We start from the raw sequence: 13,233 nt of genomic DNA, 5'->3' as shown, positions 1-13,233 counted from the left end.
TAGCTATTCGAAATATCTCTGTTACACTGTTACATGGACCACAAAGAACTACTCCAAGAAGTATGGTCAGTATTATACTAATCTGTGCGTGCGATGCGTGGCTAGTTGACGGAGTCGAAAAAAAAAATTCTTCGACACTTGTCATTGGAGTTGGGTGACCACACTCTAAATGTCTTAAATTGAAATTTGACCTGTGTTATTCGTATGTTACAGTGAATTCGGCGCAAGCACAATACGAAGCATTTTTCCCTTCGTCATACGAACCTTTATAGCTTTTTCATTGTAAGATACAAAAAAAAACCCTTCGTAATACGAAGAAAAACCACCTTCATTATGCTTGCGCCTTTTCCCTTCGTATTATGGGAAATTTCTTCGTAATACTTTTAAAGAGCAAAAAAGGGCGCATTTTTTAAAGGTTCAAAACACAGACCTTTAGGACATGCTGTCGGTAATAGAAGACCATTGTACATGAAAATAACAAGTGAAAAAATTTATCTTTTTAAATAAATTTTGGTACAAATTTTACCCTCACCTCCCCTTTAAAGGCTATATGATACGGAGGCACATGTGAAATTACTTTTTCCCTTTCCCAAAACACACCCACGCACTACAAGTACGCACGCTCACCGACAAGCTTCGCAGAGGGACAGCTTAAGCAGACAGAAAGCACGAGGGAAATTCTTCAATAAGATATGGCAAGCCAAATCGGAGGGGAGTTGAAAGTGCGCGCCGCCTGCGAGAGCCAGGTGGGCGTGGGGGCGTTTGAAACAGGAGAGGAAACGGTGGCGCGCGTGGCATCTTTTAGTCAGGCAGCCAAGAGGGAAACCACCACGCCGAGTGTTCGAACTGGCGGCAGAGGGGTTCTGGCTGATCTCTTAATACGTGTGAGTACACATGGGTACGCCAGCACTAGTGCTTCCACCCTCGGGGATATTTTGTATTCTTGGCGTTTGTGAGAATTTTCGAGGCGGTCCAAATTTATATATGTAGAAGTGGATAGGTTTCGAACAAAACAAAGCCAACACATGTCAGGCATGGATGGGACAGCTTTTGACCTTAAAAACCCTTACACTTTATATTGTCAACAATTTCCTTTAAAGGAATTCGGAATTGAAGATCAACCTCTCTTTCACACCCCAACCAACCTGTGACACGTGTGGACAATTTCTTTTGTGTCCTCTAGACGAGTCGATTTTAAAAAAGTGATGTCCGATTGAACAGCTTTGTAAATTCACTCGGATTCCTTGGAAATTGTGGTAAGGCGTCCTGTGGCTTCAACGGCGGCAGTTACACCGTGATTTCTTCAAAATGTCCTGACACACATTCAGTTCGTCTGGCAGCTTTGGGACTCTTAGCCAAGTGTGGACCCCCTTGTAGTTCACGTTTGAAGCTTCGATCACATTTCGACGCCTCCCAACGCTTGAGCAGATCTAAGACGATCATAACTGTCGACAAGCAGTTGGGAGGCGTCAAATGTGATCGAAGCTTCATAACGTGAGCTAAAAGGGGGTCCACACTTGGCTTAGGAGTCCCAAAGCTGCCAGACGAACTGAATGTGTGTCAAGACATCGTGAAGAAATCAGGGTGTACTGTACTGCCGTCGTTGAAGCCACATGACGTAAAGTCGTCTTTTCTCAAAGTACGTGACGCAAAGATACTCCATCAAAGTTCTTGCCGAAGGGCTTGTTAAAAAAATTCATCCTTAAAAATTCGTGGATATTGTACTTTCGATATATCGCGATTCACTGATTTGCAGTGAAAATACTTCAAAAGGGTAGGGCACGCCAGCCCTTTGGCTTGTCGTAACAGGCTTCGCGATGCTGCGCCAGTTCCGAAAATCCACGCCTGGCGTTCACATCTTGGCCTGCGGCGCTGGCCTGCCTTCTGCAGGCTCCGCCCCTTACATCGGCGTACTGATCGAGTGTTCACTGGAAAAACCAAAGCATAGTATTACCCTCTTTTTTCAAGCCTAATCGGTTACGCTTGAAACCATGCGTAACAGGGTCATACGTCAAAAATTTCCCCCTTTTCCTAACGCATGGGGGTATTTCCATATTATGCTTCATGTCAAGCGTAATGTCTTCAAGCGTAACTTTAAACATAAGAATTTTAAAAGTAAAAAATTTTTAATGTTGCTACCAAAAGATTCGGGTTTTTTTTTGAGGGGTCAGAACCCCCCCCGGTACAATGTAAACCAAAACGTATCTTTTCCTTTTTATGAATTGGGGTTTGAATTTCCCTTGGAAAAAAAGCCTTCCAAACCAGTCACAAAAAAAAAATTTGGAAGTTTTTGAATCGAACTACTTTTGGCCCCACTAACAAATTTGTTTGGAAGGCGTTTTTTGGGGGCCAGTAGCCGTAAAGGCTTCGAGCGCTTGTAAAGTTTCCGGCCCCGGTCTTACCAAAAACCCATACCCTGAAACTCAAATTTTAAAAAAGCAGGGAAAAAACGTTCAAAATTTGCAAAATTTTTCTTTTTTTCAAAACCCCTTTAGTTGAAACCCCCAAATCAACTTCTGAAAATTCTGTTCAAAATTTTCCAATTCTTCCCAAACCGATTTTGGGGAAAAATTTTCAATTAAAAATTTTTTTTTATTATCCCCCCTAAATTTTTTTAACTTTAAAGATTGACTCAGGGTTTTGTGTTTTTTTTTTTTTTAATTTAAACCTTTGAAAAAGTTTTTTTTTTTCAAATTTTTATTGAAAACCCTAAAAAAAGGAAATTTCAGCTTATTTTTTTTAAAAAATTCCTTTTTTTTTATGGGTTTTCTCCGTAAAAAAATTTGGAATTATTTAAAATTAAAAAAAAGTTTTTAAAAAAAAAAAAATTGATGATTTTGGGGGAAACCCCGTTGGGCCGGTACGCTTCCCTAAAACGACCCCGCCGGGGGTTTGTCCCTTTTTTTATCCCAAGGCGTTCAAGTATCTTCCCGTTTTTGGGGGTCACTTTTTCAAAAACGTTTATTTTTTCCCGGGGGGAAGGGGGGAAATAAAAAAGTTAAAAACATTTCGCAAAAATCGGTTAACTCCTAAAAAAAAATCTCCCTAAAATTAAAATTTCACCTATTCCAAAAAAAAACTTTCTTTAAATTTTAAATTTTTTTGGTCTTAAAAAATTATTTATTCTTGGGGAAAGCTTTATGCCAAAATTCTTAAATAGAGTTTAACAATTTTATTGGGACCCTTGGGGTGGTCCCCGCATTTTTTGGTACCCAATTTGGGGAAAGGTCCCCTAAAACGGCTGTCCCAAACTCCGGATCCCCTGGGCCTCCCATTGGGTCCTGGAACAGTTTTTTCCGGGTTTTTGGGGAAATTTTGGGTTGACTTCCCAAACCCAAAAAACTTTCAGAAAATTTTAAATATTTAGACCCACAGTATTTCTAAAAATTTTTCCCCAAAGGTTTTTAAATTTTCATACATTCTAATTTTTTAAACGAAACATCGAAAATTATCAAAAAAAAAATTCAGGGGCGGGGAAATCCTCCGGAATTGGGTACCATTCCTATGACCTAATGAATACGTTTCCTTTTTTTTAAAATTTTGTTTTTATATTTTCCAAATTTTAATTTTAATTTAAAATTCTTTAACCCAGATTATTGTTTTTCTTTTTTTTAAAAGGGTTTTTCAACGTAAAATTTTAATTTTTCTTTCACACATTTTTTCTTGAAATGTTTTAAAATTTTAAACCGGGCTTTGCATTTAAAAAATTTTTTTTTCAATGTTTTTCATAATCCCTAAAAGACAAAATTGGCAAGTTGAAGAAAAAAGATTTTGTTTTTTAAAAACCCAAAAAAGGAAAAAAATCCAATTCTGACTGAATAAACGTTAGGGATGTCGGGTCACAGTTTTAAGATATTTTCAAGGTCGGGATCTTAATTTTGTTTTTTTAATATTTTCCATTCTACATGGATGCCCGGAAAAATTCCCTTTGGGAAAACCCTTTGTGCCCCCCGCAAAAAATTCCAGAATCCCCAGGAAGGAAGGGGAATCGAGCCCCTGTTCTTCCCTTTTTTGCGGGTAAGTGCTTGCGTAATGTCCTCTTTTACCTTCCCTAGGTGCCACTTCCAAAGCAATGATTCCCTTTGGGTTAAAAATGGGGGGGGTTAAAATTCTGAGGTCGGGTTTTTCCCCCCCCTCCCCTCCCCTCCCCCCCTTGCTTTCACTTGAGGTTTGGTTGCTGAAGGGTTTGGATTGATTTCGAAAAGGTAGTTCGCAATTCTGCGAACAGTTAGTTCGCCGCGACAGAAATAAGTTGCGTTTACTTACACATAGGTTGGCATGATTTTTAAGAGTGCTCGCCGGCCGTTGCCTCAACTCTTCCTTTCGTTTTAGGCCTTCAGGGACAACCCCATGAACTTCCCCGACAACTTCGCGCTGCTTGCAGAGATGCCAGCTAGGTGAGTGAGATCTTTTAGTTCCCCTGTCCGTCAGTGGATGCCTTTACCAACGACACTGATAACTAATTCATTTAAGGGACTGGATCTATAAACATTTGTTTTGTAAATGGATCCCTGTGAAAATTTGTTTGAATTCAAAATACGAAGATTAAAATAACTATTAAACTATTAACTATTATAACTATTAAAATTTGAGTGCTCTCGTGCCATGTTCTGAACCCACTCGAGAAACTCTCCTTGCCGGGCTTCAACTTTAAAATTCGTTCGCATCCTGTCTAAACGTACCAGTTTGGTTGGTCTTGCCGATTTTCTTTAAGTCACGTATAATTTTCGTTTTAACCGATTGTACTAAGTAATATGCTCATTTACAATTAATTGATGATGCTGGAATCTTTTATTATTATGGAAAGTTTTATGTATTAAGTTTGAACAAAGAGTTCGTGTGCTCAAAAAGCTGTGATAGCTCGTACAAAATTGTTCAAGATTTAGAGTGTGCATATGTAAGTTATGGACAAATTTAAATTAGGTACTTTTTAATCGTGCCTCCACTGTATTTCTTTGTCTGGCAGGGCCGACGAGCCTTGGTGTGAGACGTGTGGTCTTCGGTTCCGCGGTGCCTGTGCCGACGCCGCGCACAGGCCTTGCAGCGTGCGCCAGAGGCGTGTTCGGCAGGAGCAGCGCCAGGCTGACCAGCAAGTTCTCCAGGACCTGCAGGAAGGTCTTCAGAACCTGCAGCTAGGCCTCCAGGATGTTCAGCGTGAGATGCAGGACTTGCGGCAGACCCAAGATCAGCTTTTGCGCAAGGTAGTTAGAAAGGCGCGTTCATAGCAGACAAAAGCCATTTGCTATGAACCCATCGAAATGGGCATTTCAAGCACCCATTTAATTGGGTCCAACCCATTCTGATGCGTCGTCTAACCCATGTAATGGGTGCGTGAAAAGTACCCATTTAAACAGGTTGCACCTGGGGTCTGACCCATTTCAAAGTGTCCAAACTTGGACTAGATCTTTTATTATTTCTTTAACAAAGAAGGTTATTGCTAGTCTATCCTATATGAACGTTAACACACCAAACTTCCGGCGCTGAACACAATGGTGATGTCGAATTTGGCCTAATGGTGGTGTTGGATTTGGCGTAGCTGCAGTAGTTTACAAGTTACCCTTAATAGGTGTGAACGTGAAGCGGGTTCACCTACCTAAATTCACGTAATTTTTGCCTACTTGGCAGGTACCGCAGGTCCTACCGGTCAAAGCCTATGAAGTGTTTGCCTCATTATTACAAAGAAAATGAGGGCATTGTAAAATAGTTTCGTGTTACGAAGGATTTTGCTTCAGCATTTCTTCGTGGATTTAACAAAGCCTTCGTTTTCTACGAAGCTATTCTTCGTAGTTTTAAATGTGTACCAAAATGCGGAATTTTAGGAGTTTTTCCGTTTTGTTGGTACCGCATTCCATCTCAAACTGTCGGGACGGCTGTTCTGTGGTTGGATGGGGTCATACTCATCACTTATTGAAGACAACTTTTCGAGGTCCTATTCAAAATCTTAAACGCTGTCGAATTTCACTCAGTTTGATCATTTGACACTTATTGAATGCAACATTTTGAGGTCCTATTCAAAATCTTAAAGGCTGGCGAATTTCACTCAGTTTGATCATTTGATACTGCTACGAATCAATACGATTTGTGATTTAAGGGGGGAGACTCGTCATTCTCTGTCAAAAAACCAGGTTTTCGTTTATGAGTTTTTTGAATTCTTTGTGTTGAACCCTTGAATTGGGTGGCTGGTTGGTTTGAAAATTCGAAACCGTTTGGCCACAGGACGACATTTTGTAGTTTTTTTTCCACAGGATAGGTTAGACCGTCCAAACTTCGAAGCCATTTTACTCAATTGCAGTATTTTGGGTCTTGCGCGCGCGATTTAAGGGGGCACACCAGTGAAAATGCAGAGGTTTCGAAAAACGATCATTCTGAGAAAAGTAACCTATTTATTCGATTGATATTTTATTCTTGGCTAAAAATTATATCAAAGAAAAGAAAAATCAGTATGGAAGGGCAGGGGGCAGGGTGGCAAGACGGAGCGCCAGTACACTTCATTTTTTTGCGACCTTGCTTCACTCCTGCCACGATTCCGCCTCTCTGGATTAAGCCTCGAGCACGGGATTTGAAAATTTCTCACCAGGACACATGTGGCTATGGTCTGAACCACGGGCATGCTAAAAGAATGAATTTGAATTTGTTTTTTCAGAAGGCAAAAATAGAAACAAATTTTTTAACCAATTTTTTCGCGCTTTCATGGCCGCTGCTCACGTCCTATTTATGGGATGGCCATTTCCGAGGTTCAGACCATAGGGGTAGGTTGGGTAAGAAAAGAACACCTGCTATATATCCGAACTGAAACTACTCTGAACCATCACCTTAGTGGTTTTAGAAAGATTGGTCATCCCGCTGACAAAAAATAAATTTAGCCCCGTTCTACAAATATTATTTCGAATCAAACTGCACGGTTGAAAAAATACTAAAAATGACTATGAAATTTTTTTTTTTAACTGTTTGTACTTTCAAGTACACCTTCCTGCAGAATCAGCCGACAGTCCAATGTATGGTACCACCTTATAGCTTAGACAATCATCTTTGAAAAACAGTGCCGTTCGATGCTCTTAGGCTTCAACACAAACTTTTGTTAGTGTTAAAATGAAACGGGGAAGAAAAGTACAGTCAGCTGGGGAAGAAAAGTACAGGCATTGAGGAAGAAAAGGACACCCTGTAAAAAACTTAAAGCGGGATAAATATTGAATTGATCGCGGAAACAGATTTGATTAGGCGTGGATGATATTTTCAGCTGTTTCAAATGATGACAATCTCATCTCAAATTGGTGACATTTTCGTCAAAGCCCCTTTCCTTATTGCATGGGCGTGACAACAATGACATCAATTGTTTTGATGACATCCTTGTAAGGAAAATTAGCCTTGAAATTGTCATCACGTGACGACTTAAATTTTCAGTGTAACATATCCAAACATCAGCGAGTCTTCAGCCCGTTACATCAGTCACATCTGTTGAACAGGTCAAGGATCTGCAGCTGACTGGAACTGCGGCACCACCCCCACCATCCCTGGAAATTGATGTGTGGAAACTAAGCCCGAGCGAGGAAAACGACCTGCTTGTCGGTGACCGCTTGGCTCGGGTGAGATTCCTTTTTGGCTTCTTTCACGTCGGGAGGGTTTTTAGTTTGAGTTTGAAAGCTAGTCAAATCAATGAATTCAGTCAAACTTGGAGCTCAGAGGGGGTTGTAGCGTAGTGCTAAGTTGGAAACCCGAAGCTGACACTGATAATGAAAAGAATTGCAACCAGGACTCAAACTTTGGGTGCAGTATTCTTTTACTATCATCAAATTTGGTTGAGAACTATTGGGTAATTCCACGGAAGCGAATAACACTTTTTCGGCGCGACCTCACCGATTTCGCTCAAACTGGGTGAATCGATTCTTACTAGTGCCCTTTGGATCCCTGAAAAATATTAGCACTTTATCTCCCGTTTCCGAGATATAAGCATTTGAAAATTTTACAACTTTTTTGAAAAAAGTTACATTTTTTTCAAAAAGCTGAAATATCTCCCCAAATTTTTTAAAGCTACATAAAACCGAGTACACCGTTGGAAAGAGCACAAAAAAAAAATAAAATCAAGTCATAAAACGTCCCTTAAGGTCCATGAACTTTTTATCTTTTCTCTCAAACTAAAAAAATCGGTTTTTGCTATACCCAAATACCTCATCTTCGATTTGCTTCAAACTTGGTGGGAAGGCTCCTCAGACCATCTACTTTAATGCCCAAAAATTTGGGAATTTTTTTTTGCCTCGTTCGCCGTCCACAGGCCCAACGTGTGTCGGTGCCCCAGAAAACAGCAAAAAACAGCCAAAAAATTTGCCCTTTTGGCCACCGTTGCCTCTCCGGGTTTTTTTGAATTGCGCGCCAACAGTTGCGTGGTTGCCAATTTTTCATACTCCAACCCGTTCCGCCACCTTGTTTTGATTCGCTTTCGTGAAGAGGTTAGAGGGGTTCGTTACACAGCAACGGATTCAAGAGTTTCATTATTTTTAATTCATGACAACATGCAGTGCTACCTGAAAAACAGCCGAACCACTGATTGTGGTCCGGAGCTGGTGCCGGCCGAAGAACTAACTGATTCTGTCATGGACTGATTCGAAGAAGAAGTGGTCTCTGTCAGAGTATAGACAAAGTTTGTGTCAAACACTTTAAAAAAATTATAGTATTTTTCCCCCTTCGCAAAAAAAAAGTGTTGATCCATTTCATAGACACAGGAAATGTGTGTCTAAGAATCTTTCAGGGGTTTAAAAGTGTTCCATAAAGTGTCTCACCAACTTTTTCTATATTCTGACAGAGACCACTTCTCCTTCGAATTAGTTCCGTCAAAGAATTACTAAGCTCTTCGGTCGGCACCAGCTCCGACCACAATCAGTGGTCCGGCTTTTTTGCAGGTAGCACTGCATGTTGTCATGAATTAAAAGTAATGAAACTCTTAAATCCGTTGCTGTGTACAAACCCCCTCAAACCGACGCGACTCCGGGCGGGAAAGGGCCTGCACAGGCGCGGGGTCCAATTTAGGGGCCTTTTATGCCCAAACCCATTTTAACCTAACCTAACGGAGTCGCGACAGATCTTACGCTACTCGCGACGGATCTTACTCTATTCGGGACAGATCTTACTCTATTCGCGACAGATCTTACGCTACTCGCGACGGATCTTACTCTATTCGGGACAGATCTTACTCTATTCGGGACAGATCTTACTCTATTGGGGACAGATCTTCCTCTATTCGCGACAGATCTTACTCTATTCGCGACAGATCTTACGCTAATTGCGGCAGATACCGCCTAAAGCAACAAAAAAAAAAAATAATCATGAGGATTAGATCCCGCGCCTGCAGCATGTGGGCCAGGCGCGCTACACCTCGTCCACCGTGTCATCTGCCGAGAAGGGTCTCCAGTTGCAAACACTACCCCGCCGCAGCGCTGCGTACCCCCCCCCTTGATCCATGGAACCCTGCGCCTGTGCAGTCCTTCCTGCCCCGAGTCACGCCGCCCCCCTAACCTCTTCACGAAAGCGAATCAAAAAAAGGTGGGGGAACGGGTTGGAGTATGAAAAATTGGCAACCACGCAACTGTTGGCGCGCAATTCAAACAACCAGGAGAGGCAACGGTGGCCAAAGGTCAATTTTTCGGCTGTTTTTTGCTGTTTTCTGGGTGCACCGACACACGTTGGGTCCTGTGGACGGCGAACGAGGCAAAAAAAATTCCCAATATTTTTGGGCATTAAAGTAGATGGTCTGAGGAGCCTTCCCACCAAGTTTGAAGCAAATCGAAGATGAGGTATTTTGGGTATAGCAAAAAACCCATTTTTTCAGTTTGAGAGAAAATGATAAAAAGTTCATGGACCTTAAGGCACGTTTTTTTGACTTGATTTGATTCATTTTTTTGTGCTCTTTCCAACGGTGTACTCGGTTTTTATGTAGCTTTAAAAATTTGGGCCCAGATATTTCAGCTTTTTGAAAAAAGTGTAACTTTTTTCAAAAAAGTTGTAAAATTTTTAAATGCTTTTATCTCGGAAACGGCTTGAGATAGTGCTAATATTTTGAGGGGTCCAAAGGGCACTAGTAAGAATCGATTCACCGAGTTTGAGCGAAATCGGTGAGGTCACGCCGAAAAAGTGTTATTCGCTTCCGTGAATTACCCTATTGTGTCGCCTCAATTCGGATGACGGAGGTTCCCTCCCCACATCTGGGTGATACACTTTTTGGCTTAAGAGTAGTAAATACCCCTGTATCGCTCAAATTTGGGCAAACGAACCTTCATTTTCCAAATTTGGGGCAAAATGATCCCCCCTAAATTTAGGTGGTGGAGTACCCGCTCTACAAATCAAAGAGTGTACATGGTATGCTCTAACTGGAGCATGCCTGCAAGCACGCTCTAGCTAGCGCATGCCTGCCAAGCATGCACTAAATAGTGCATACATGCCATGTACACGCTAACTGAAGCATACATTTACTGCATAAGGGATAGGGAGTTTTCTGCATCAGGAAGCGTGTACATGGCATGTATGCACTAGTTAGAGCATGCTTGGCAGGCATGCGCTAGCTAGAGCATGCTTGCAGGCATGCTCCAGTTACAGCATACTATGTACACTCTTTTATTTGTAGAGTGGACCTCGGCCAAATTATGGCATTGGCCGGGAAATTCTTTCGCTCTCATGTGCCACTGAGAATGAAAAAATCATGATCAATACCCAATTTTGAGCGAGGTTTTCTTTCTCACCCAAATTTGGGCGAGGAAGCTTTCCCCGCCCAATTTTGGGTCAGGAAGGGTGTATTAGCTCCCTATATAGCCCATAGTTTATACCCAAAATTTTGGGGGAGGAAACTTTCCTTTCCCAAATTTGGGCGAGGAAAAATTTTCCCCACCCAGATTTGGGGAATAAAGAATTCCTGACCCCAAAATTTTTGTCATGATCATGACTCTTTCACTCTCAGTGTGACCTTCACCGTTTTTGTCGACACATCTAGATACATACAGTTCGTACGTGCCTATATTATAACAGCCTAGATTCCTGCCTTCTATTTAAATTTTGACGCTATATGTGGCCGTTCGTGTCAGTGGCGGTGGATTAATAAGAGATTCGCAGTACCGGATAATTCGGATGCAGCCTCGTATTACCCGCACACTCACTAAATTCTCATGGACTTCTTGTCCATAGCTTTGGCCATATTTGTATGCGAAAGTTGTGTACAAGTTTGTGCACAAAGTAGGAACAATTTTATGATTACTTAAGCTCAATCCCTAATTTAAGTACGAAATTCTACAAAGCTTGCGTATGTTCAAATATGGCCATAGTTCTGGGCAGTAAAAGCACATAAGCATTTAGTGTGCCGGTTGCGACCCGAAACTAGATCACTTCTGGCGACTTCTGGTTTGGCATCATGGAAGTGACGCTCCGCTGCAATCCTGTCTTTTTTCTTGCTTTTTATATTACCTCGTAGTTGACGACTTCATCTGTGTTGTTAGGTCCGAAAGCTCACAGGGCTGCACTGCTACAACGTCGAGAGGAGCATGGCCGTGCTCATGAAACTCAACCCGCACGTCGAGGAGCTTGGGTTGAGGCAGGCAGAGCTGCCGCAACTCCGCTTTGTTCAAGGCATGACCTCTCTGCGCAAGCTGGTCCTGGAACTCTCCTCCCTTATTCAGTTCGCCGAGTCATACGAAATCCCGGATTTACCGTTGCAGTTGGAGGAACTGGTAGTGCGAGAATTCAGGCGGAATCACCTCCAGTGCTTGCCCAATATGCCCAAGTTGCGCAGGCTGGTGCTGGGGTCTCACAACCGTGACACGTTTGACTTCACTGGAGTCGCGTGGCAGTGCGGCCTTCAGTATCTCAAGGTGGCCACGCGGAGCCTTCCCACCATCGTTTCATTGGTGCGCGCTCACGCCGCCACGCTCGAAGAACTGGAAGTGCACGGAGCGTCGCGGCCAGGCCCGTGCTTCCACAAGGGCCTGCCCAGCAAGCTGCATGCGTGCGGGCTTCTCGCCCTGAGGCGTTTCACTCTGCGCCGCAACGAACATCAACACGAGTCTACTTCGTGCTCGCTACAGCTGTCTTTCTGCAGAGGACTTTTCGGGCCAACCGTCGAGGTGCGGTGCACCGAGTGCAACGAAGAATAGGGGGAGGCTGCCCTGTTGAAGCACCAGCGTCCAAATGAACCGGAACGGTGATATTATTCTTCAAGCTCCTGGGTTGTGATTGTGAGTGAAGATGAGAGGATGAGGTTTGGATTCATGTTCGTGTACCGATATATGCATCCAATTCCATATTGCTTTTTGTTTTCTTGTCTTTTCATTATAATATTCAATGAAATTATGAGTGAAATCCAGCACAAGGAAAAGTGATTATAGGAGCGAAAAGAGAGTTTATCTACAGAAAATCATGTGCACTAGTAAAAATGTGGTAACCTTATGTTAGATTTAAAAAAAAATTGTAAATAAAGTTAAACTAGAAATAAATTTGCACCGAATATCTCAACACATCAGTATTTTACAGTCCCCATTGATTTCAGCAATAAACGAACACACGCACACACTCTGAATGTATTAATGGTATATGGTTGTACAGCAACAATCAGATGAGTGAAAATTTAATCGTTTCATAACATAGAATGTCATCATGAACCAAAGCGTAACTAATGTCGTTCAATCTAGTCAGCGACAATTTATCGTCGAAGGACAAAATTCTTGTTATCACTCTTAACATTATAATGTGTGTGGAAACAACACCTTTTGCAATTATCTGTTTATGCTAACTTTTAGCGGAAGCTATGAAATTATCCTTCTACCCCCACATACACTGATAAGAATTTTGTCGTAACTTAGCGACACATTTATTGACAAGATTTTTTAAGGAATGCATAGCTTGTTAAACCATTAGTCGTACTGGAACTAAAGGATAATTAAACAAGTCATTGACCAACAACAAATGTTGTTAGTCAACGACAAGTATTTCTTCTCGGGACATAAGCTTGGACGCAAACTCAGAAAGTTGGTTCGAGAATTCAAGAAAAACGGCCAAAATGATACATCTTTTCTTGTGCAAATAAAAAACTTACGGTGGGCCGACCAAACCCTTTTAGGATTTTCTTTCAATATGTGAGAGGATCATGCGAAGAAAGTCGCATCGAAATCAAGACATGAGCTTTTTTTAAAAACATCGATTTTTCGGAAAAAAAATTACGTTAAATGGAGAAACCGACATCAAAACTTCACCCAATCGTCT

The 13,233-nt window shown here is 41.8% G+C and overlaps 1 protein-coding gene across 1 annotated transcript; it reads left to right on the top strand.

The window, feature by feature from the left end:
• Window positions 1-4,336: 4,336 nt before the first annotated feature.
• On the top strand, window positions 4,337-12,470 carry LOC117647993. Its single transcript, XM_034390038.1, has 4 exons — window positions 4,337-4,397; window positions 4,967-5,201; window positions 7,464-7,583; window positions 11,475-12,470. Exons 1-4 carry the CDS (start codon window positions 4,351-4,353, stop codon window positions 12,126-12,128), a joined length of 1,056 nt encoding a protein of 351 aa, XP_034245929.1. The 5' UTR covers window positions 4,337-4,350; the 3' UTR covers window positions 12,129-12,470.
• Window positions 12,471-13,233: the final 763 nt, after the last annotated feature.

This window comes from Thrips palmi, unplaced genomic scaffold (assembly GCF_012932325.1).
Source record: "Thrips palmi isolate BJ-2018 unplaced genomic scaffold, TpBJ-2018v1 HiC_scaffold_3, whole genome shotgun sequence".
NCBI lineage: Eukaryota > Metazoa > Arthropoda > Insecta > Thysanoptera > Thripidae > Thrips > Thrips palmi.
This window is presented reverse-complemented; position numbering and strand designations above follow the sequence as displayed.